Source organism: Triturus cristatus, chromosome 3_2, assembly GCF_964204655.1.
Source record: "Triturus cristatus chromosome 3_2, aTriCri1.1, whole genome shotgun sequence".
Taxonomy (NCBI): Eukaryota; Metazoa; Chordata; class Amphibia; order Caudata; family Salamandridae; genus Triturus; species Triturus cristatus.
This window is the reverse complement of record NC_140584.1, coordinates 472,455,612-472,481,471: the sequence shown is the minus strand read 5'-3', so window position 1 is coordinate 472,481,471 and position 25,860 is coordinate 472,455,612. Positions and strand designations below refer to the sequence as shown.

General features: G+C 48.7%; 1 protein-coding gene across 2 annotated transcripts in view; it reads left to right on the top strand.

Annotated features, from left to right (window-relative positions):
• The window catches only part of PDE3B (phosphodiesterase 3B), a 1,362,481-nt gene that overhangs the window by 719,548 nt on the left and 617,073 nt on the right, over window positions 1–25,860 (top strand). For both annotated transcript variants that reach the window (XM_085648114.1, XM_085648115.1), the window contains exon 7: window positions 5,742–5,830. In XM_085648114.1, coding sequence (XP_085504240.1) covers window positions 5,742–5,830 — 89 coding nt within the window. The remainder of the gene's footprint in view (window positions 1–5,741; window positions 5,831–25,860) is intronic.

The window sequence follows — 25,860 nt, the reverse complement described above, 5'->3', positions numbered from 1 at the left end:
TCCCCTTGTCTGTAATACATGTTTGTTTCCAATTGTATGCTGACCATTGTGGTAATCTGTAATGCTATCTTTTTTTATGTATGTGCTTATATGGACATTATTCTTTGCTCTGAATAAAGCCTTATGAAATGAAATAGTGCACAAACAATTCTACAGTGCAACTCATTAGCTTGTAAACTATTTGACATGAAACCAGGTGCACGGTCTATGAGAAAGAAGGATCCATGTTAGTTTATTCTAGCAATGTCTCCATTAAGAAAGTTTTTGCAAAGACAGTGTGGCCTCCAATATGTGGAATGAAAGACATTGTGTATTTTGCCTCCTCATTATCTGCGCACCTCCTCGCACAGCTGATCGAACAGTTCCAGCGATGTTTAAATCCACTTCTGGCTGGCAATTAAATTCCACATCAACTCATGCATCAGCTGTTAGCTGAAATGGATGAGAGAGTGTCCTCTACTGCGCAGGAATGTGTTGTCATTTTGGTGCAGTTGGGATCAGCGCTTGTCTCAATCGACTGAAAGCCGAACAAAGGTGATTAAACGCTGCCCACGCTCAAAAGAAGTTATCTGGCAGTTGTGTTTTTAGGTCTCGCCTGCCCCAGCGCATGCACTGGTCTGGCGAGACTTTTAGTGAGAGCTCAAAAAATGCTACCATGGCCAGCCTAGAACTACAGTGCATGTGCACAGGCGCGCGCGCACTTAGGAGCAGAGGCACCATATGGCAAACCTCATCATGCTCATTAAGCGCCCGCGATCAATTTCACTTTTGCCCGCAATCACTTTCACGGCGCCCCTTTGATGTTCTCGTTCAAAGAACATCAAACATCAAAGAACATGTTGTGTTAATGCTTTGCTGCGCCTGTTTGACTTACAACGTGCTTTCTCTTTCCACAAACTCTGTTTGTGTTCCTTTATTTTGATATGCTTTTAGTATTACTGTCACACAGACAACCACACAGACAACCACACAGACAACCACACAGACAACCACACAGACAACCACACAGACAACCACACAGACGACCACACAGACGACCACACAGACGACCACACAGACGACCACACAGACGACCACACAGACGACCACACAGACGACCACACAGACGACCACACAGACGACCACACAGACGACCACACAGACGACCACACAGACGACCACACAGACGACCACACAGACGACCACACAGACGACCACACAGACGACCACACAGACGACCACACAGACGACCACACAGACGACCACACAGACGACCACACAGACGACCACACAGACGACCACACAGACGACCACACAGACGACCACACAGACGACCACACAGACGACCACACAGACGACCACACAGACGACCACACAGACGACCACACAGACGACCACACAGACGACCACACAGACGACCACACAGACGACCACACAGACGACCACACAGACGACCACACAGACGACCACACAGACGACCACACAGACGACCACACAGACGACCACACAGACGACCACACAGACGACCACACAGACGACCACACAGACGACCACACAGACGACCACACAGACGACCACACAGACGACCACACAGACGACCACACAGACGACCACACAGACGACCACACAGACGACCACACAGACGACCACACAGACGACCACACAGACGACCACACAGACGACCACACAGACGACCACACAGACGACCACACAGACGACCACACAGACGACCACACAGACGACCACACAGACGACCACACAGACGACCACACAGACGACCACACAGACGACCACACAGACGACCACACAGACGACCACACAGACGACCACACAGACGACCACACAGACGACCACACAGACGACCACACAGACGACCACACAGACGACCACACAGACGACCACACAGACGACCACACAGACGACCACACAGACGACCACACAGACGACCACACAGACGACCACACAGACGACCACACAGACGACCACACAGACGACCACACAGACGACCACACAGACGACCACACAGACGACCACACAGACGACCACACAGACGACCACACAGACGACCACACAGACGACCACACAGACGACCACACAGACGACCACACAGACGACCACACAGACGACCACACAGACGACCACACAGACGACCACACAGACGACCACACAGACGACCACACAGACGACCACACAGACGACCACACAGACGACCACACAGACGACCACACAGACGACCACACAGACGACCACACAGACGACCACACAGACGACCACACAGACGACCACACAGACGACCACACAGACGACCACACAGACGACCACACAGACGACCACACAGACAACCCCCCCACACAACCCCCCCACACAACCCCCCCACACAACCCCCCCACACAACCCCCCCACACAACCCCCCCACACAACCCCCCCACACAACCCCCCCACACAACCCCCCCACACAACCCCCCCACACAACCCCCCCACACAACCCCCCCACACAACCCCCCCACACAACCCCCCCACACAACCCCCCCACACAACCACACAGACAACCCCCCCACACAACCACACAGACAACCCCCCCACACAACCACACAGACAACCCCCCCACACAACCACACAGACAACCCCCCCACACAACCACACAGACAACCCCCCCACACAACCACACAGACAACCCCCCCACACAACCACACACACAACCCCCCCACACAACCACACACACAACCCCCCCACACCCACAACCCCCCCCACACCCACAACCCCCCCCACACCCACACACAACCCCCCCACACCCACACACAACCCCCCCACACCCACACACAACCCCCCCACACCCACACACAACCCCCCCACACCCACACACAACCCCCCCACACCCACACACAACCCCCCCACACCCACACACAACCCCCCCACACCCACCCACAACCACACACACCCACAACCACACACAACCCCACACACAACCCCACACACAACCCCACACACAACCCCACACACAACCCCACACACAACCACACACAACCCCACACACAACCCCACACACACACACAACCCCACACAACCCCACAACCACACACACACACACACAACCCCACAACCACACACACACACACACAACCACACACACACACACACAACCACACACACACACACACAAACACACACACAACCACACACACACACAACCACACACACACACAACCACACACACAACCACACCAAGCATTGGCATAGCCAATAGGGCTCGCCTTTGGGACCTTATAAGTGTTTAGCCACGCAACAGTTGATGTGGTTGCACCAAGGATATTGTACTGCATAACTAAATACTTAGAAGGTCCCAAAAGCGAGACCTATTGGCTATGCCAATGCTTGTTTTTATTCCAGGCATGCTTTCATTCCTCCCAGTCAGTGTGATGTTCAACAGCTTCTAAATACACCGTGCCATATATTTAAAACAAATCTCCAAATAGACCATGAGGTAGATTTCGGAAGAGCCTTTGTTCTAGCATTCCTTGACTGCAGTGACGGCTACACTTGCATACCAAACTACGTTATTCACAGGTTTGAAAGAATACAACATAAATCAACACAAGTGTGTCTGAACTTCCAGAACCGCGGCCATATCACTGGCTGCTGGTGGGTGCAAGCGCCAAGTTCACAATACCACTGCACTGCAGAGACCTGTCCCTGAGTCCAGGATCGCGGGCAGTAGAAAATAATGAACACCGGTGAAAGGCAGAACACTACTCCAGGAAATGTCTCAAAATAGAAACATTTAATTTTAAATCGTTTTTATTAGTATATTTCAACCATAGCAATCACATTTAACTGGTAAACCAGCGCAAGGGGCAGCTGCCAGGCCAAATCTGAACCTTAAATTGGTAAAATTGCATATTGTCCTTCATTTCAAACACTGCAAAATCAACTTCACTGGCCTCCAGAGGTACCCATCTGTGTGTAAAGGAGTGGAGGAGGGCGAGAAACGCAGAGAAGAGACACACATAGTAAGAATTACCTTTATACTGGTCCAGATTTCATATCTTTCAGAGTATTTGTGTCTCATGGTTTAGTAATGAATACCCCATTAGGGTTGTTGGCCTCCTGCTTATTAAAGTTAAGATATCCCTATGCTGGCACTGAATTCAGAAACCAGATTTAGTTTCTTCCTACTCCGGACTTGCAACCTAACATCCAACAATAAGGAAGACTTGACATTTTGCAATGATGTTGGGAAACGATGTATTCCCCTGCTCTGAGACAAGTGATGAACAGAAAGAGCTCTTATGTACTATACGCTGCAGCTGGGTGTGCTCTGGCCACCCTACCAGACCCGCCTGCCTGCTGATGTCGCCATAAGGGAAGTGCTGTTGATTGCCTACCCTTACTTTGCCTCATCCCTTTGTCCTGTGTGCAGGCCTGCCTGGTGCTGCTACAGCTCTCGTGGGCACAGTTCAAGACTCGCAAGAACATTCTGTTGGCTGCTTTCAGATCTGTGTACCGATCACCCCACTTGCAGTACCTGATGGCTGCTGGCACAAACAGTGGGAGATGTTTAGGCTGTGGAATGATCCACGCTGAAAGTATAAAGAAAGTAAAAATGTGGCAAACGGACTGTAAAAACATTTTAAATACTTGGCTCTTTAGTTAATGCTTGGCGATGCATTTGAAGCATCTGGCTGTTTATGGTGCCGCCAAGTACCTTTTAACTAGAATTGGTGTACAGGTGTACAAAGGAGAAATGTTGAAAGCACTTAAGCCAACCGTCCACCTTGAGCAAAAGTAGTAGCCCAAATTCTTTAAACTTATGGCTCCTCAGGTTTGACATGCTGCCTTGGAAATCTTAGAGTGTCTCTTCTACCAAAAGTAAGTTATAACACTTAAATATTTTAAAACGTATTCCATTACTAAATGCTCTAAATCAAATAAAGCTACACTTGCATTGATTCGAAATGTTTCCGTTTCCTTCCTTTCAGATAAAGGTATTTATCTTCCAACATTTTTCCAGGTCAATTTCTTTGTTGTCAGAAATGTTTTTAACCCTTGATTTTTCAGGCTGCACCTCAGATTTACGTCGTTTCACGTCTTGTTACCCATCCATGCAAACGAATGGAAGATCTTTATTTAAAGCTGTGTTGTATCTTGTATTAGAATATCATAAGATGCAATGTTTTCTTCCTGGATACATTGTATCAGAGTGGAATATTTTTTTATAAAAAGATCTGTCACGGATATCAGTGAAGCAGCCATATGAGCAAGTACCTATCGTTTATGTACCGTGGTGATGCACTTTTTTGCAGTTGAAGTACTTAAACAACTCCTTACTTCAACCTTAGAAAGCTGATGTTTCCCCTCTCCCTTTGTTATGTAAATGCCTAGAAGTCAAGTATACAACGTGTGCAAGAATGGAGAAATAAGGTGAATACATTTCTCTGAGTACTGTTTTCTCTTGTTACCATCAGCAAGTCCCCTAGAACCAAGGGTTCTTCATCCATACTTTGCGATTCATCCTGGGTAGTCCCAGGGAAGAGGAAATCTGTGCAGCTGCTTTTGGAGGTAATGTAGTGCCGCAAACACCAGGTAGGTATGTGTGGGTCTTGCTGTGCTTAGTAGAATTTGCTACTTTTACTAGGTGTCCGAACACCCACAGGTAAAGTTAGTAATAGGGAAAGAACAGTAAGATTATGAATATCAGTCACCATCAAGGATGTAATGTATTACAATTATCATTAAATTGATATCATTTTATTTCTTAATGGCAGTTGTGGACGTCAGATTTTAAAGCATGTGCCGACCTCGGAATTGGGAGAGAGCAATTTTGAAATTGATACAGGCCAAGATAGAACCTCAGGTAAGATTATGAAAAGACTTAACCAAACTTTTACACCAAAATAAAAAAAACTGAAATTGTTAAAGTGCCTGTTTTCTGATAGGCATTTGAATCCTAATTGAAGGAGTTTTATAGACTGAAACAATCAGATTAAAATTTGGCCCATAGCTGTGACCAGCAAGAGCAAGGCACTAAAATTGGTTGGTCCAGGTAGGGAAACTGGTTAAATTTGGTACGGTGGGTAGGATGAGTGACCAGAAGCGAGGCTGGAGGGTGACTAGGTGGGCAAAGTTAGTTGTGGGTCGCAGGTATAACAGGAAGAAAGGCATGGTGGAAGTGCAGAACTCGAAGTGCCTGTGTGGAATTTTAAATGTGGTGGCTAATAGAGAAACTAATCATTGGGGCAGGGTGCTGAAAACGTGGATTAAGTTGCCAATATATTTACTGTTTAGCAGGGAAATAACCTAGGAAGTAGATAATTCAGAGGATCCATATCTGGAACAATCAAGCCACTCGTGTATAGACCCGATTAAAAGTACATTTAAAATCTTGTGCTTATGTACTTGTTCCTTTGCCGAAATATGTTGACCTTTATTTACAGCAATATTTTCAGACCAGCATGTGCCACCGTGTTATTGTTTGCTTACTTGTGGCATAACAGAATATAATGGAAGTTTACCACAAGTAAGGAAAGTCCAATATTGGAACTAGTCCTTAAATTGATCCTGTACTCAAACAGTCATTTAACATGTTTTCCATTAAAAAAAAAAAAAAAAAAAAAAAAAAAACTTCAGGAGTGAATTTTATTTACAGACCACAAACACTATGATGATTAGTAACATGACACTGGTGTAAGCTAATGTTTTTATCCATTATTTTGGAAGTACATATTGGAAATTTTGCAGTGGAAAAACAAGATTTTTAGTGGAGATATATATTTTGGTGAATTGCAGCGGTACACACAGTGGAGTTAAAGAAGTCTCTCAATTTCTTTCCACCACCCATTATTTGATTAAATGAATAGTAAAAGTGGTTGAACATGAAGCGAACCTCTTGGATATGATGATTTATCCTAAAGATGATGAATGGCCATTGACTTCTATATTAAAAAGGTACTTGCAACTAGTTTACAAACAAAATAGTTGGTCAATAGTCGACAATGCAGTCAGCACCTATTGCAATCCTTGAGGAAGCTGTAGATAAAATCACTCCGGTTACCCTCCAAGAAACATTTTTGCCATAAGCTAGGCAAACTCCAGATGCTTTCAAGCTAATCATTCCTTATAGCTCTTAAAGTGGAGGCATGATAATTAAATATAAGTTTAAAACACTGGAAAATACTACCCTGAATATTCCCAAAAAATGATAGTAGTATTTTACTGATTAATCTGAAAGACCATTTGAAACAAGGTGATACAAGACTACAAAAGAAGCAATGTTTACAGTATGGACTGACACTTACCCATGTCTTTCATATATGAATTCTAAACATGTTATCAAAGTATCGCGCATAAGATCCTAGAATATGTACCAGTATAACTCTCAGAGAATGTCTGATGTTATTCACAAGCGTTTTATATGCAAATTAATACTCCTGTGTCAAACTGCATGTGGCTCGTTTACATTAACGTTGCAAATGGGGATCCAGGAGCATTAGTTGACAATTAGCAACTGTGATACAAGACTGAGCCTAGCCTAGGATTTTATTGATACAAAAACAGCAAGGTGATGGATGTATTGAATGCTTGCTTAAAACCTTAGCCACTGGAAATTGTTCGGGTGCAACCTAGTCCATTTTTTTTTTGCCCAGCATGCCACCTCAGTTTGTACTCTACCATATGCATAACAGTTTTAACTGTACTCCTCATGGGAACATCAGCCAGGTACCCAGCATGGTTCCAGTGACATTGTGCATGGGACCCTTGTCTGGGCATACCAGTCCCGCTTAGGACGACACACTAAATTGTACAAAAAAGGGATGGATGGTTGTTTGAATTAATCTCAGCCAATGGTAATTATATCACCTTGTTGTTTTTTCATTTGTTGCCCTTAGTGTGCTGGGTATGCCCAGACGTGGGTTCTGGGCTCACTGTGCCACCTGAACCAAGCTATACTTGGCTGAAGAGCCCTAACTCGGGCAAAAACAGTCCCTGGTTTCTTATGTTCCGGTTTAGGGGGCACCTGGCCTGGTAGTTTGGGCTGGCCTGTTCCCATTGGAGCAGGGTCAAGGCAGATTTGCATATAGCTGGGTCCAAACTGAGGTTAGATGGTGTGCAAAATAACGATGGATTGGGATGCGGCCTGGGTAATTTAAAGTGGCTGAGATTAATTCAAGCATTCCATCCATCACTTTTTTGTATACTTTTATTTTTAAACATGTTTTTATTAGCAGTTGGTTCAAAATTAAGGCACTTGGAAGTAGCATGGGCATCATGGAGCCACCCAGGGCGACCACGTGTCTAGTGCATCATTCAACGGATTACAGAATGATCAAAGAATCAAACGCACAACATGAGCAATACAGCAAAAAATCCAACTTCTACTTAGAAATCTTAAAGTAAGCAAATCAGCAGCTCAAAAAAGATGTGGCATTTCACAATGAGAGATTCTCCTGTGTATCCCACGTAGACAAAGTGGGGAGAAGCGGAGAGGGGTGAGGTTCAGAACAGGCCATGGGAATAGGGGGAGGACGGGAGGAGGACAGGGGGGAAATCAACATGGGGGAGAAGGGGGCGGATGCAGCCACAGGACATCCCACACACCATCGCTCAAGCCAATCTCGATGCTTGACACAGCTCTTGAGCCAGTCGTGCGGGGTGTTTCCTGTTCTATGCACCCTGAAACGGTGGAGGGGGGGCGGCATGACAATCAAATCCACTACATCAGCGAGATCAGCAAATAGAGTAGATAGTCTCTACCAGATAAAGCGTTACCGAAGGTAAGTAACTTGTACGTTCGGTCCATCACCCATTGGATTTCACATATGGGTTCCAGCCAACGCAGGGGCAAGAGTCTAGGATAGGGGGCCTGACAATACCCGCACTACCTCCTGCTCTCGTGCCACAGCCACCTGCTGGACAATTAAGAGGTCATTTGTTATTCGCGCCCCCCAGCAGAAGGAAGTGCGGGAAGTCTGCCTCCGCGCCACATGCACCCAGCTGATTCTTCTTCATGTTCGGGCCATCAGAACACCACTGACCAGCATATTTCAAAATACTCGTGAAGCAATACAGTCTGAGGTCTGGTAGTCTTAGACCCCGTCGGTCTGTGTCTAACTTCAGCAGATCCAGCTTAACTCTACGGTGTTTACCCACCCACTCTAGGAGTTTGAGTTTAGTGAAGATAGATGAAAGAGTTTTATACATAGCATTTTGCAGGGCATAGACACAGCGGGGCAGGTGAACCATTTTGCTCAGCTCAACCCTGTCCATCACTGACAGCAGTATGCGTATCCAGAAACAGTTGGGAGTCCTCCGGTCCAAAAGGACTCTTCCCATGTAAAGTTATAGCAGCCTACTAGAGTAGTTGCTATCTGAATCACCAGATACCAAAAGTGAGACCTCTACCATTGAAGGTTAGTTACGGGGAGCTCAGCTGATCGCGCCCTTGCCAGTGCGACCAGTGGGAATAGTACAGTCTATTGTTTATTGATCTGAAGGCCCAACGCTTCTCCGAATTCAGATGTGATGCACAACAGTATCCTCGCCAACTGCTCGGGGCTAGTGACATGCACTATCGCATTGTCTGCGTAGAACGAGACAATGAGGGTATTTCCCTCCCCTCTCAACTCCCCACTCAGCCATGTTGTGGCAAAGGTGTTTTGTCAGCAGCTCCATCGCTAAAGCAGAAAGAAGCGGAGACAGGGGGCATCCCTGTCTAGTACTCCTCTCGATAGGGAAATGCTCGGACACCATGGGGCCTGTTAAAACCCTTGCAACCAGACAAGTATAGAGCAGTTTCAACCCAGTACAGAAATGGCAGTTCTAACTCCAAATTTTACAGGGAACCTCCCAGAGGTACTCCCAATCAAGGGTGACAAATGCTTTTTCGACGTCTAAAGCAATCAACGTTGCTTCGATCTCACTATCGGAGACAGAGTGTAAGACATTGGACAATCGCTGCAGATTCATGTCGGTCCCCCACCCCGGCATTAAGCCACACCGGTCATCGTGTACTAGATAAGTGACCATACTGCGCAGTCTTTTAACAAGAGCATTTACAAGAATTTTTGCATCAACTCTAAGCATGAACAGGGGAACTGGGATTCAAGGGTCCTTACCTGGTTGTAGGGACCATAACTATCTGCTTTTCACGCTTGCTATTCGGCAGTATCCCATGCTCTTGTGCCTCTAGGAGAGCTTCTCGCAGGTGGAGGAGGAATAGAATGTTTTGTAGTACTCCACTGGCAGCCCATCCAGGCCTGGTGCCTTACAATTTGCCATCTCTCGAACCGCCTCACCTAACTCCTCTGTCGAGAGCCCTCCATTGAGACTTTCAGTCTGTTTGGCTGTAATTACCAGTGGCTGTGATTAATTCAAGCATTCCATCCATCACTATTTTTTGTATACTTTGGAATTTTATTGAAGCATAACATAAAACCGCAAAGTTGAGATTTCTGGCCTGTAGAACGATTAAAATTAATTTGCAGGCAGATAATGTACAAAGCTTCTGCAATGTGAATAATTGTGAATGTATTTGGGAAACGATGGCACCCCCCAAGTAGCATTAATTAAGAACATGAATAGTCTTGTGAATTCCTTTGGGGGAACGCCAGACATAGACTGGCATTGGCGAAATTGTACCTACCAACTGACCAGGGGGGTTTGCTGCGCCCTGCTTTGAGCACTACTACTTGGCCGCACAATTACAATGGGTCTCCCGTTGGCTTGCAGACAGGGGCCGAGATGACACGGCGACTACGCTTCCTCCCTACTCGCTGGAGCGAATAACCAGGCTTTTCCACCCGGCCACCAAAACCGCTGGGCCAAAGCCATTACTTCTGGCGGTTGCATATAAATGCTACCGCCACAGCCTCTACTTCACCAGAACGTTCACTCCCTATGTGCCAGCAATACCACTAGAGGGATCCCCTACTGGACCTGGAGTACTAACACGTACAGAGCTCCGGGATTGGCATGCAGCGGACGTGCAGACATTGGGAGATCTGTACCAGGACGGAACCATTATACCATTTGAATCCCTAGCTGAGAACACAGGGCTATCGTCAGGGCAATTCCTGAGACGTAGGTCATTGATCGCGACACTAACTGCTTAATGGGGGGGACATGACTACGGAACCTTACCATACAGTATCTCCATGTTCTGGGACGGGGCCGGCATTTAATCAGCTGGTTCGCGGCGTTACTCTGAACACATGCAGCGATCAGCCTAGACCCGCTCCGCCACAAGTGGGAGACAGATCTGGGGCGCCGATTGGAAGATAGAGAATGGAAAAAAGCGCTGAAGAGCCCAGTCCGCGTACCCAGAAATGTGCGATTTCGACAGATACAGCTGTTTATAGCCCACAGAGCATATCTCACCCCTGAGCTGATTAACAGATACTTCCACCGTGAGGATGCGGTATGACTGCGTTGCTCGGAGCCCGATACGGGATTGATACATATGCTCTGGGACTCTCCCGGGCTGCACACCTATTGGAGGGAAGTCAGTGAGCGGTTGCATACATGCACAGGACGCGACATCCCCTTTGAATGGCCTGCTTACCTCCTACATCAATTCCACAGAACCCTGGCCACAAAAGTCGCATCTAGGTTCCTTGACCTGAGATTGGTGGTTGCCAAGCGCCTTCTCACTAAGCGGTGGAAGGCGTGTGATCCACCACACATATATGCATGGAGATACTCGCTTTTAGCTTGGGCCAAAGCGGAAGAACTTGCAATAGTGAGGGAAGAATCGATGGGACTAAGAAAGGAGCCCATAGCTACCCAGTGGGGGGTATTGCGCCAGACCCTGCGACAGACCGGGGGGGACAGTCTGGGGGGGCAGTCTGGGGGGGCAGCCTGCGGAAAGTTGATGTGAACATGCAGTGGAGGCTTGATAACACGGCAACAGTTGGTAGTAACATCAGGTACTCGCCCATATTCCACTTAACGCCCAAGGTGGGCATAGCTGCAGCCAATGGAGGGGAAATTTCTGTCAGGCTGGTGTCAGGAGATGGGACGAAGGGGGTGGTGGGGGGGCATGGGAAGGGATGATTGCACTGATGCCGGTTAATGCTGCCATGGTTTGTTTAGTTTTGATAGTTCTGATCACAACAACTGTTCAATTGTATCTGTTGCAAGATCAGAAGAGACTCCGTAACACATGCTGATGATACCATGCAATTACTGTGCTGTAACCCTCATTCTCCGTGCCATGGGCGGCTTGAGAGGACTAGACCTCATCCAAAACCTGTGGGGGTATAGCCATGTATATCCTGCTTAACATTCAAATTGAATGATATGCTTATACAATGAATAGACGGAGTAATGTACACATGGTTCTTGATGTGATACGTTGCCTTTCAAGGAGATGTAATGCAAGCAAAAATAAATAAACAGATTTGAACAAAAAATAAAATGAATAGTCTTGTGACTTTTACATGAATGACTTGTGAGGATCATTCATTTATTTGTACTTAATTGATAAATTACAAGGACTCATGAGACTTTTGTCAAATGATACTGAAAGGGAACACATCAATTATGTTACTGTAACAGGTGACTGGTTTGGTTAAGTTAGACATTAATGGCAACATCTTGATGCCTAAAAGATGTTCTGAACATTATGAATGTATAATATATGGACACCTTTTCAAAGCAAGTGTGCATTTTTATTTTGGAGAATGTAAATTTAGTTTTTAAATTTTGAATTTTTTAATTTATTTATGATTTTATCATACATGAAAAAACATCACATGGCATCAAACATGTAGTAGGCTCCACTTGCTGCACGATGAGATCTCGTATGTGTCGTCACAATAGCAATACTTGGAGTAAATGCATTTTGTATAATAGACATTCACTCCTGACCAGCAAGATAAACACAGTGCATCTATAACATAGTTGAGGTACCGAAGACCCAGAAGTATCATTAGATCATAGTATTACAGGCAATTTCTCCCGCAAAATACAGCGGGTGACATTGTTAGACAGACGTGTCATAATTGAGCCATATCGTGTCCTCCTTGTCCCTGGCCACCTGTATACCCAGGTAACGGATATCCGTGTTGCACCACTCCAGCGGGAAGTCGAGCTGGAACCGTGGAACTGCCGGAGTGAGAGGGAAGACTTGGGATTTGCCCCAATTAATTGTGATGCCGGAGAGCCTGCTGTATACAATGAACTCTCGCAGTAAGGGATTCATGTTCTGCTGAGGGTCCCTAATATAGGTCACATCATCCGCTTATAAGGAAATCAAAAGCGGACGCAGACAGCAACGGAAAGCCTTGTTTTGGTGGAATTGACTAAGCCTGGAGGCCAATGGCTCAATCGCAATAGCGAAAAGAAGCTGGGATAATGGGCATCCCTGCCGGGTACCCCTAGAAATGGTGAACGACTGGGAGGAATGGCCATTTATCAAGATCTTGGCAGTAGCCTGATGATACAGTAACTTGATCCAAGATATATAAGGGAGCGGGAAGCCCATACGCTGCAGCACTCCGAACAGGTAGTCCCACTCCACAGAATCAAATGCCTTGGTGGCATCAAGGAATACTGCAGCTAGCAGGAATTCGGGTGCCACTGTTTGAATCGGCGAGAAGAGCGTGCGTAAATTGAGTAGTTGGTCTACCCGGCACAAAGCCTGACTGATCAGGGAGTATGAGTTTGTCAATTAGGAGCGTCAGAAGATTGGCTAGTACTTTAGCCAGGATCTTAGTGTCGCAATTCATCAAGGATAGCGGCCGGTAGGAGTCGCATGATCTAGGGGGTTTGCCTGGCTTCAACAAAGACGTGACTAACGCTTCCCTCATTGAGGGCGGAAGAATCCCAACTTCAAGAGATTCCTCATATACCTCTCGAAGCACTGGTGCCATGATATATATATGTATTGTTTATAAAATTCGACAGGCAACCCATCCGATCCCGGTGCCTTCCCAGTTTTCAATTGCATGATTGCCTCCCTAATTTCGTCCAACTCAAAAGGTAGACTCAAAAAACCCCGCTGCGTATCACTTGGCCACCCTAATGCCACATCCCCCATGAATCTATCCAGCTCCACCTGTCCCTGCCTCTGCGACGTGTATAGCTGCTTGTAGTGGTCAGTGAACGCCTCAAGTATGTTCAGCGAGTCTCTGTGTAGTTCCCCGCTAGGCCCTTCAACCTCTAAAACGTGTGTCGTGAAGCGGGGCCTACGGGTTACCTCAGCCAGCACTTGACCTGGTCGCTCCCCCTCGCCATATCTACGTGCCACCCAATATCGCCCCTTTAAGTTCACCTCCCTCATTGCAGTGTCCGTAAACTCTGACAGCTTATCACGGAAAGCTTGTTGCACCTGACCTGTCTCCCCTCGTCCCATCTGTACCTCCAACGCCCTCAATTCTTGCTCAAGCCTCTTGAGCGTCCTCTGTAGGTCCATAATGATTCTGTGGAAGCGTGCAATAATATTGCACAGTATTTTGCAGGCAAAATCCAGAAAATCTATACTAGTTTCTCTAACCAGACAGATTCGGCCACGGACTTCATAGAAAATGACAAACTTGTAAATACACCTGCATGTTTAAACTCTTTTGTAGTTCCTTCTTATGAAATCTTGTCCAAAATGTGCAACAAAATCAAATCGGGATCTCCTAGAGACCCGGCTCCCCCGAAAATTTTAGCTGAAGCCTTCCCTGTATTAGAATCTCATTTTAGGCACTTATTACACACCTCCTTTACTACCTCCTGCCTTCCGGAGGAATGGAAACAGGCAATAGTATTACCCATTAAGAAAAAATCAAACATCAGCATGGACATAATGGACAACCTGCGACCTATATCCCTGCTACCTTATGTGGCCAAGTTAGCAGAGAAAATCGCTAACAGTCAACTTATGGAACATCTTGAGACCCATAATGTTCTCCATAAATCTCAGTCGGGTTTTAGAACTGGCTTCTCTACGGAGACAGCTCTCCTGAGGGCCACTGAAACCTTACGTGAGGGAGCAGATAAGGGAAAGACAATGGCCCTCATCATGCTTGATCTCAGTGCCGCTTTTGACACTGTAGCACACTCCATCCTGATACAGTGTCTAAATAAAGCGGGAGTTACCAACAAGGCACTGGGGTGGCTGAGGTCTTTCTTGATTAACAGGACCTTCCAAGTCCAAAGAGGAACTTTCCTCTCTGACAGGGTGATGCTGGAACAGGGGGTTCCTCAGGGCTCCGCCCTGAGTCCCACCCTGTTCAATCTTTACATGGCCCCTCTGGAAGAAGTGGTGCAGTCGTTCGGCGTGGAGCTTGTCTCCTACGCCGACGACACGCAACTCCTCATATCGCTGACCCATGCTCCTTCTAAGGAAGCTGATAACTTCAACGCCTGTATGTCCAAACTGGCTATGTGGATGAATGAACACTGTCTGAAACTTAATGGGACAAAAACAGAGGTCCTCATTATGGGAGGCAATGAGGTTAAATGGACGACAGAGTGGTGGCCCAGCTGTCTGGGTCCTCTGCCCTCGCCTACACGAGAGGCGAAGAACCTAGGTGTATGGGTGGACAATAAACTGTCCTTTGACAGCCACGTAAAGAAGACTGTTGGCAAGTGTTTTGGGGTGATGAAAACCCTCAACTGCACCCTCGACCTGTTACCCATTAACTCCAGGCGTACTATGACGCAGGCATTAATAACGTCCCGTATTGATTACGGCAATGTACTACTCATGGGGACATCAGTGAAAAACATAAAAAAGCTACAGGTTCTACAAAACTCGGCAGCTCGCCTGGTGCTTAGGCTTCCCCGTCGAGCTCCTTCACGTCCCACTCTAGCAGCCCTCCACTGGCTACCGATCAGTAAGAGGATTGTTTTTAAAGCTATGCTCTGGTGCCATAAAATAATTCATCACAGAGCTCCGGTATATATGTCTGATTTGGTGTCTGTGTACGAACCTAACAGATCTCTTAGATCCAAAGGAATGGGTCTACTCAAAACTACCTGCCCCAAAAAAGCTAAAATGGGTGGCAGATCATTCCGCACCTTAGCTGCCAAGCAATGGAACCTCCTGCCTCTAGATATCAGGCTGGAGAGTAATGAAATCGTATTCAGGAAGAAACTGAAAACTTGCCTCTTTGCTGTGTGAATTGGTTCCTTCCTCTTTTTTTTCCTCTACTGCTGCATTCTTTCTCCATAGCGCGGGGACACACCGGGAGGTGTTACCAAGCGCTCTACAAACTCCTTTAAACTAAACTAAACTTAAAGCTCTTTGAAATGCAATACCCTCTTATGGTCACTTTGAACGCTTTCCAAATTATCTCGACACTATCCACTGGCCCCTTATTTCTGGAAAAAAAATCTTTTATTTCATCTCCTAATTCAGCTTGAAAAACTGCATCTAATAGCGCAGGAGGTTGCAGCCGCCAGCGTGGCCTAGGTTTATCATATCCTGGTGGGGTAAGGGACACCCTGACGGGGCAATGATCCAAAAACGTCCTGGCTAAATGTGTAACATTACAAAGGGAGGAGCATAGCCCCCGTGAGAGCAGACAGTAATCAAGACGTGCCCATGTGCCACAATAGGACGTGAAATGTGTTCCCTCTCACACCTCTGGGTGCGTGTATTTCCAGCTGTCGATTAACCCCTCCCCCCTCCAATATCCCCTGTAACACCTCTCGTGCATGATTGTAATGGTGCATCGCAGCATTGGACCCATCTTTAGCTGGATTTAGGGCTACGTTGAAATCACCCCCCCCCCCCCCTCCCCCCCAAATTGCGTGAGTGGACCCAACTCAATATTTTGCCCCATACAGTAGTGAAAAACTCTGGAGTGTCCACTTTAGGTCCATAGCAATTCACGATGGTGATCGAGTCCATTCCAAGCCGCCCCCATATAATGACATATCGCTCTTCCTGGTCCTCAATAGCGCCCGCCAGCTCAAAGGGAGTCTGCTTTTCGACTAGTATGGCTGTACCTCTTGCATATGAGGAGTAAGAGGAAAATAATCTATAATTTGCCCATTTACTGGCGAACGCCACCATGGCTCCCGGGCTGAGGTGTGTCTCTTGCAGCAGAGCCACCTGTATCTGCTGTCTATCAAGATAGGCCAGGATTTGCCTGCATTTCTGCGGATCCCCAAGTCCCCTGACATTCCAAGATAACTCTCAATATGGATTTGTCATCCGGTACCATCACTCCAACCTATCAGTACATAACAAGCGCATTTTAAGCTCCCAGTTCGCCACATCCATGCGTATACGAGAGTCAGTATCCTGAAGAGTGCACCGCACGTTATTCTTGCCTTGACATTTATGCCCCCAACTGCCCCCTGCACCTCCCACTGAAGCATCCCAATCATGCCAGTTGACCACACTCCTCCCTCCTCCCTTAACCCCCAGAACGTACTTTCAATAAGCAACAACTCTGCCCCTTTCCAGAGCGACATGGAAAAAAATCAAACAAAAACCAATACTTCCACAGAAACATAATGGAGTACACCCTTTTGAGGGATCTCTGCTGGGTGGCCCACGTGCACCTCGTGCCCGTCCAGAGATCCTGCATCAGTAAGCAAGATCCTGAATAGGTTGCGAGGGTGTTCAGCTGCTTTTCTAATGTTATGTTCCAGTCCTTGTCAGCCTTACCGTCCGGGACGCTCTTCGCACACCCATGGTGGATCATTCCCTACCTATCTAGTTTCCATAGGCTAGCTCTGCATTCATAATGCATAAAAGTGAAAAAGCAACAATGCTAATAAAAAACAGCAAAACTACTTCAGCTGCAATTTGCGTTCCACAACTCCAGTCACTCCATGTCTGATGTCGTTGCTGATAGCGGCCCTTCTATTACAGGCGATTTCTTCTTTTGTTTCTTAAGTTGCTTTAGAAAGTCCTCTGCCTGTTGAGGCTTTGTGCAGAACGTTTGAGTCTCCTGATGCGTGATGCGCAGGCGAGGAGGTTAAAGCAATGCATAGTCAATTTGTGCCTGTCTCAACTTTTGTTTAACTGCCAGGAACTTGCGGCGTTCTTCCTGGACCTGTAGCGTGAAATCCGGGAACATCGTGAAGGACACACCATTGTAATGAAGCTGTTTTTTTCCCCTGGCCACCCTTAGTGCCACATCCCTATCTCTGTAATTCAACAGGCGTGCAATGGTAGGCCTGGGAGCGCTGCCAGGGGGGAGGTCGCGGCCCAAGCGAGCGATGACCCCTCTCCACAATGAAATGAGGTGATAGTAATTCCGGGCGCACCACCGCTACCTACATCTCTTCAATGTACTCCTCCATTTTGCCGGTATTGGTACTCTCCTAGTACGCGAATATTGTTCTTCCTACTTCTCGCCTCTATGTCCTCATTTTTAGCCGCTATGATCTTCAAGAGCTTGTCTAGTTGCGCCGTTGCACCTTGCACCTGACTCGTGGCATCCTCAACCTCCGAGATTCTGTGTTTAGCCTCTGTTATGCGCATCTCATGACCCTCCAGTTTCCGCGCTATGGTATCCATTCGTGATGTCAACGTGTCCATCTTGTCCGCAATTGTTGCGAAGCCCTGCCGCACCTCCGAGAGGATCGACGCCACGTCGGCACCTGGTGATACCTGTGAGCCCATTGGCGATTCTTCCATTTCAGCATCAGCCTCCGCCTGTTGTTGCCGCATGGTTTTTGTGGCCTCAAAAGTCAGCCACGACTAGCACGCATCCACCTTCCCCATCGCAGCACCTGTGTCCACAATATCAGATATGGGGCGATTTAGTGTGACGGCTCGGTCTCCCCCCGAGTTCAAGGTGTGGAACTACTCCCCGAGCCTTCTCCACCATGCATAGCGCAGAATCCGCGACAGGAGATAACACTCTGCCAATAATATCACTCTGAGTCTCTGCTCCCGCGGTGTTATTGCATGCCACACGTACAGCCCACTGGTCAGATACTCACCACAGTGATTATTTAGCCCTCTGCGGTCCTCCTGTTCGCCGTCCGCCCCACAAGAGATACAATGCCTTGACACTTCATGCAAGATTGGCGGCAATGCGGGGCAATGAAGAATCACAGTGAGACAACAAGCCCCCTAGGGCTGCACTATGTCCTCCACATGTCCCATTGGCCAATAATCAATTAAAGTTGCACAGGTTCTCAGTCCATATTAAGAAGGCAGTGCCAAGTTATATTCCCCCCGGCACTTGCCTGTATCTGAGTCCCCAGGCGCCAATCTGCTCCATGTCAGCTTGCGCATTCAGCGCTCCATTCTCGCCGCCACTGTCACCCGGGCATGCACTCCCTACGCACCAAGCAAAAGGGCAGTATCCTCACATAGACCCGTCCACCGCCACTAAGCCGCCGGCTGCATGTGTCAGCCACAGTCTCAAGGCAGCAATAATCTCTTCCTGGCACAGTTCAGGGGCCCTAACTGGAGAGCAGTCGCCCACTCGGCTCAATTGCGTGCCGCCATTCAGCGCCGTCCCGCCACTCGCCTGCCTGATGTGGTCACAGCAGCTCCGGGCACCAGCACACCTCGATCCCGTCCGGCCACGGTGATGGATTACAATCACCTGGCCCGCTAATGGAGCCGTCTGCAGCCAGCCGCCTTCTCACAGCGTTGCTCACCAGCAGTGCCACTCAGCGCCGCACCCCTGCTGCCACCACACTGTAGAGGCCTACCTGCCTCGTGGGCGCCACGGGGATCACGTAGTCTCCGCAGCCCACCAGCAAGCTCCAGTGCGCCGTCTGAACAGTCCGGTTGAAACACCACTGCAGTGCTGGGTGCTTCAAATAGTCTTGGTTGGCCGCAAGACTTACACCGAGTGGTCCGCTTCAGCCAGGCTTCACAATCTCGTGGTGCAGGAGTCGATCCCTTTGATGGAACCAGGATAATTTACGGATTTTTAGCGCCGAATTGCAGGAGCCTCACACGATGGCGGCCATTCCGCGCGTGCGCCACTTAGCGCCGCTCAATTTAGTTTTTCATTATTATTTAAAAGACTCAATAAAATTGTTAACTCGATGGGCTCATTCCCAAAATATGTTGAATATTGTATAAAAATGCAATTTGAGACTATTTTAAGAACATGTTAAAGTTAGTTGAAAATCAGCAAGTTAAAAATCGTTCAAAGAAACAAATTGAATTTCATAAAAGTGTTGAGTTTTCTGTTAAAGGAAGACCTCTGGCATTAAAAATTGAATCGTTTGGAGCACCCATAATCCCCTTGCAGCCTTCCAAACTGCAGAATGGTGGGCCTCAGAGTCACCATTTTTGAGGACCCTGAGAAGGAAACTCTTCAATTAGTCTCTCTGCACCATAATCTCAAGTTATTGTCTCCTCCTCTGCTCATTCTTTGCATTGTGGAAGTTGATTTAAGTTTTTGTGGTGCCTAAACACACCTAGGAGAATTGCTTACTGGGCCCCTGTGTAAATTTAAGGGTTGAGGCTTATAGCAGATGGATCACCCTTTCTGTGTGTGTGTGTGTGTGTGTGTGTGTGTGTGTGTATGTGTGTATATATATATATATATAACACCACACTCCCCACACACCCTTCAGATATGTATAAATGCTGACTCGGGGAAAGCCGCAACATGCAGTGAATTTTTTATTCAACTTGCGACTCAAATGAATGTAGTTCTAGTTGGAAACCCCTTCCCATTGGAAATTGATTTTTGGTGTGCTAACAGCGTTGGTGCAGTTTGATGAATCTTCACAAAAAGTCCCCCAAAAATGTCATCTACCTCCACTTCTTCTTGGAAAGTTTTTGGGTGATCTGTAGAGTGGGTGCTGAGAAAAAGGTGGAGTGGGGGGATGAGGGGGAGAGGACCTAAAAAGTGTTTTCCCCCTTCAGTTTTCCATAGAACAGCTGAATAGAATTAAACAAAATTTGCCAGAAAGCTAGATCTTGATCCAGAAAGTGTCCTTGTCATGATTTAGTGTAAATCCATTAATTAGTTGCTGAGAAATTCATGATCAAAATGTATGGCTATTACATGCTGCGGATTCAGAACTGTGGATCTGCAAGCTCAAGCATGCATTGCGATTGCCTGGCCGTAACCTGAAGGAAAAGTTGCGGCCACCATCTTGGTATGGATGTCTGTTGCTGTGTAGGTTTGGCTGCAGGGCCTGGGCCTGGCAATCTGCCTGCCAAACTCATAGTCAATAATCAATCAATCACAGCATTTGTAAAGCGTGCTACATACCCGAGAGGGTCTCAAGGCGCTGGGGAGGGGGGGGGGGGGTGCTACTGGTCGAAGAGCCAGGTCTTGAGGAGTCTTCTGAAGGCCAGCAGGTCCTAGGTCTGTCATAGGATGGTGGGGAGAGTGTTCCAGGTCTTGACGGCGAGGTAGGAGAAGGATCTGCCGGCGGCGGTGGTTTTTCGGATGCGAGGGACTGTGGCGAGGGCGAGGTTGGCTGAGCGGAGGCTTCTGGTGGGGGTGTGGAAGCCGAGTCGGTTGTTGAGGTAGGTGGGTCTGGTGTTGTGCAGTGCTTTGTGAACGTGGATCAGGAGCTTGAAGGTGATCCTTTTGTTGACGGGGAGCCAGTGCAGGCCTCTCAGGTGGAGTGTGATGTGGCTGCGGGGGGGGGGATGTCGAGGATGAGTTGGGCTGAGGCGTTCTGGATGCGTTGGAGTCGTCTCAGGAGCTTGTTTGTAGTTCTTGAGTAGAGGGCATTCCCGTAGTCGAGTCTGTTGGTGATGAGGGCCTGGGTAATGGTTTTTCTCGTGTTGAGGGGGATCCATTTGAAGATCCTGCGGAGCATATGGAGGGTGTTGAAGCAGGACGCGGAGACGGCGTTGACTTGCCTGGTCATGGAGAGAGTGGAGTCAAGGATGACCCCCAGGTTGCGTGCGTGGTCCATGGGTTCCGGGGCTGTGCCTAGTGACGTGGGCCACCAAGAGTCGTCCCAGGCTGATGGGGTGGGTCCGAGAATGAGGACCTCTGTCTTGTCTGAGTTCAGCTTCAGTCTGCTGTCCTTCATCCAGTCGGCTACGGCCTTCATTCCTCTGTGGAGGTTAGCTTTGGCGGTGTGGGGATCTTCGGTGAGGGATATGATCAGCTGTGTGTCGTCGGCGTAGGAGATGATGTTGAGGTTGTGTTGTCGTGCGACGTGGGCGAGGGGTCCATGTAGATATTGAACAGAGTCGGGCTGAGGGAGGATCCCTGTGGGACGCCGCAGATGATCTTGGTGGTTTTGGAGCGGAAGTGTGGGAGGCGGACGCTCTGGTTTCTGCCGGAGAGGAAGGATGTGGTCCAGGCCAGGGCCTTCTCTTGGATACCGGCGTCATGGAGGCGTGCTGATAGGGTGCGGTGGCAGACCGTGTCAAAGGCTGCTGATAGGTCCAGGAGGATGAGGGCGGCTGTGGAGGCGTGCTGATAGGGTGCGGTGGCAGACCGTGTCAAAGGCTGCTGATAGGTCCAGGAGGATGAGGGCGGCTGTTTCTCCTTTGTCCATCATAGTCCGGATGTCGTCAGTGGCGGCGATGAGGGCGGTCTCGGTGCTGTGGTTGCTACGAAAACCGGATTGGTCCAGGATGTTAACATCGAGGTAGCGGGTCAGCTGTTTGTTGACAATCTTCTCGGTCACTTTTGCCGGGAAAGGGAGCAGGGAGATGGGCCGGAAGTTCTTGAGGTCCTTGGGGTCCGCCTTGGGCTTCTTCAGAAGGGCGTTGATCTCGGCGTGCTTCCAGCTTTCTGGGAAGGTTGCTGTCTCGAAGGAACAGTTGATTGTTTTCCGGAGGTGGGCGCGATGGTTGCGCTAGCTTTGTTGAAGACGTGGTGAGGGCAGGGGTCCGATGGGGATCCGGAGTGGATGGAGTTCATGGTTTTGATGGTGTCTTCGTCGCTGACGCTGGACCTGACGGTCAGGCGACTGGTGCGAGTGGTAGTCGCAGGGTTGGTGGGTGCGGGGGGGGGGTCGGAGTTGAAGCTGTCGTGGATGTCGGTGATCTTGCGGTGGAAGGTGACCAGGGAGTCGCACAGGTCTTGAGATGGCGGGATGTCGTTGGTGTTGGAGCTGGGGTTGGAGAGTTTTTTCACGATGCTGAAGAGCTCTTTGGTGTTGTGTGCGTTGTTGTCTAGGCGGTCCTTGAAGGCGGTCTTCTTGGCGGTCCTGATGAGTTGGTGGTGTCGGCGGGTGACGCTCTTGAGGGCTGTGTGGTTGTCTGGTGTTCGGTCATGGAGCCATTTCTTCTCCAGCTTCCGACAGGTGTGCTTGGAGATCCGGAGGTCCTCGGTGAACCAGGCGGCTTTCTTGTTGGTGTGGTTGGTTGTAGAGGTCTTGAGAGGGGCAAGGGTGTTGGCGCAGTCGTTGATCCACTGTGTGAGGTTGGTCGTGGCGGTGTCTGGGTCGGTGGGTGGTCTCGGTGGGTGGTCTCAGGGCAAGGGCGGTAGTCAGTTGGTCCTCGGTGACATTGCCCCAGCAGCAGCGTGGTAGCTTTTGGGTGCGGTGGTGTGTGGTGGGTTTTCTGAAGGTGAAGTGGACGCATCTGTGGTCAGTCCAGTGTGGTTCGGTGGTGTGGTTGAAGGAGACATGGGGGCTTGCGGAGAAGATGGGGTCGAGCGTGTGTCCAGCGGCGTGAGTAGGTGTCGTTATGAGCTGTTTGAGTCCGAGGTTGGTGAGGTTGTCGATCAGGGCGATGGAGTTGGCGTCGTTGTTCTCGAGGTGGAAGTTCAGGTCCCCGAGGAGGATGTAGTCCGTGGAAGCGAGGGTGTGGGTGCTGATGGGGTCGGCGATGGTGTCACTGAACTGTGGGCGGGGTGCGGGAGGTCTGTCGAAGAGAGTTCCTCTGAGGGTGGTGTTGGGGTCGGTGTGGATCTGGAAGTGCATGTGCTCGGGGGTGGTGAGGGTGTCATCGGTGTTCGTTGAGATTTTGATGGAGTCTTTGTGGAGGATGGCGATTCCTCCTCCCACTCCGTTGGAGCGGTCTCTGCGGGAGATCTTGTAGCTCTGTGGGATGGCTATGGCGATGTCTGGTGCTGAGGTGGCGTTCAGCCAGGTCTCCGTCAGGAAGGCGACGTCGGGGGGCTGTGGAGTCTAGGAGGTCACAGAGTTCGATGGCGTGCTAGCGAGCGGAGCAGGTGTTGAGGAGGATGCAGCAGAGGTGGTTGGGTTCTCTGGCTGGTGGTGTGGAGGGTTGGATGCTGGTGAATCTGCCGTTCCGGCAGGTGAAGGCCCCTGGGTGTGTTTCGGGGTGGCCCGGTAGCAGGGGTGGTCTCGTCTGGTGTTGAGTGCGTGGAGGGTGCTTGCGTCGTAGTGCAGTCTGGCGTTGCAGGGGGTGCGGGGTCCAGGGGTTCTGGCGCTGGGTGCAGTCCAGGCGGGAACGGGCGCAGATGGGCTTGCCTTAGGCGTGCCAGCGGCCTCCATATGAGGGCAGAGGGAGGGAGGAGCAGCTGGGAGGTGGGAGCGGGGCGGCCAATGGGAGTGAAGGGGGCAGGGCCGCAGGGGCTCAGCGGCGGGGGAGGAGCCGGGGGGAAACCCGGGGAAAAAACGGCGGGAAAAGACGGCGGGAGAGGCACAACAGAGCAGAGGGGTACAGAAAGCAAAACACAGGGGCACAGAATGAAAAAGGGAGCGAGCAGTCAGGCGGCAAAAGCGGCAACGGAGGTTCAACCCACAGGGGGCTGCGTGGCGGATGGGGGGAGCGACCTGCCTGGTGACAGGGTAATAAGGTTGGCTAGTTGATTGTATAATTTCTGTTAATCATGCTTCCAAATCATCACATTCACTTGCAAGCTATCGTATATCCTAGAAATGAGTGTCCCTATATGGTCATTACACTAGCATCTAATATCTGTTTGTTTGCCCTTCAAGAAGTCTTCACTTCGTTTCTGAGATCTGCAGTCAGGAGCACCTCTGCCCATTCCGGATGTCAAAACAAATATTTCCCCTTTAATTAGGTCAGTGGATGAAGTATCACCGTTTAATGGAGTTCAATTTAATCCCTTTCCTTATTGTATCACAGGCACGTCAGGAAAAATAAAGATGTTAGTTACATGCTATATCAGCCAGATTCTGTACGGCCCTAAATGCCTCCAGTTTCTTCTCTCAATGTTCATTATCAGTATCTTCCACCAGGAATGTGGTCCCTACTGGATCTTCTTGACTGCCAGATCTGAGAGGTTGTTTTAAGTGATTAACTTTTCATCTGAAGGGGTCATCATGCTCATTGATGCTTTTGATTTTGACCTGTCACCATGCCATGAACCTATGTGGGTCATCCTCTTTTTCCCTTTTATGGCCCATTCCAGAACACTATGTTGGTGCTATACCACACAGTTTGAATTCTAGGGAACCCTTGTTTTCTGTGACTTACGTTTTGTACTGTGTGCACTACGAGCCATTTAAAAAACAAAATGTATGTTCACAAGTGAGTCGCATGCTACTAGTATACCTTTAGTTATAGTTACCCATAGCTGTTCCTGACCATTTACATTAATGTATGAAAAAAGATAGACTGAGTAATACTCAGAATACTAACGTGTTTTACTCTGTATGGCCCTCCCTGGGATCCCCTCCACTGCTTAAAGGAGTCTGTGATGGATTCTATTGCAGAGACTTCCTTGAGGAAACTAGGCCAAAGCCTAATTGGCTGACTTTGAACTTGAGTCAGTGGACACTGATTGTCAGTGGGTCGAATTGTCCAGCTTTAAAGCTTCCCTTCAACACACTGTACATTCTTTGGGCTTGCAGCTAAATGGGCTCTTTGCTTTTGCTGTATCCGAAGTGTGGTGCTGAAAGCTGCCCACTAACTTCTGCCTACGACAATGCCTCAAAGCCCTGATAAAGATGTTCTGGACTGCCCTGCTTCTGCTGGCTTGTATTTAAACACCTGCAAGCCCAAGGAGAGCAAAGCATCTTCTCTCCACCTCGACGTCTGCTCCAGCCCTGTACACAAGACTTGAGACAGGCAGCTTAAGAATCAACATGTCATACAAATGATATTTG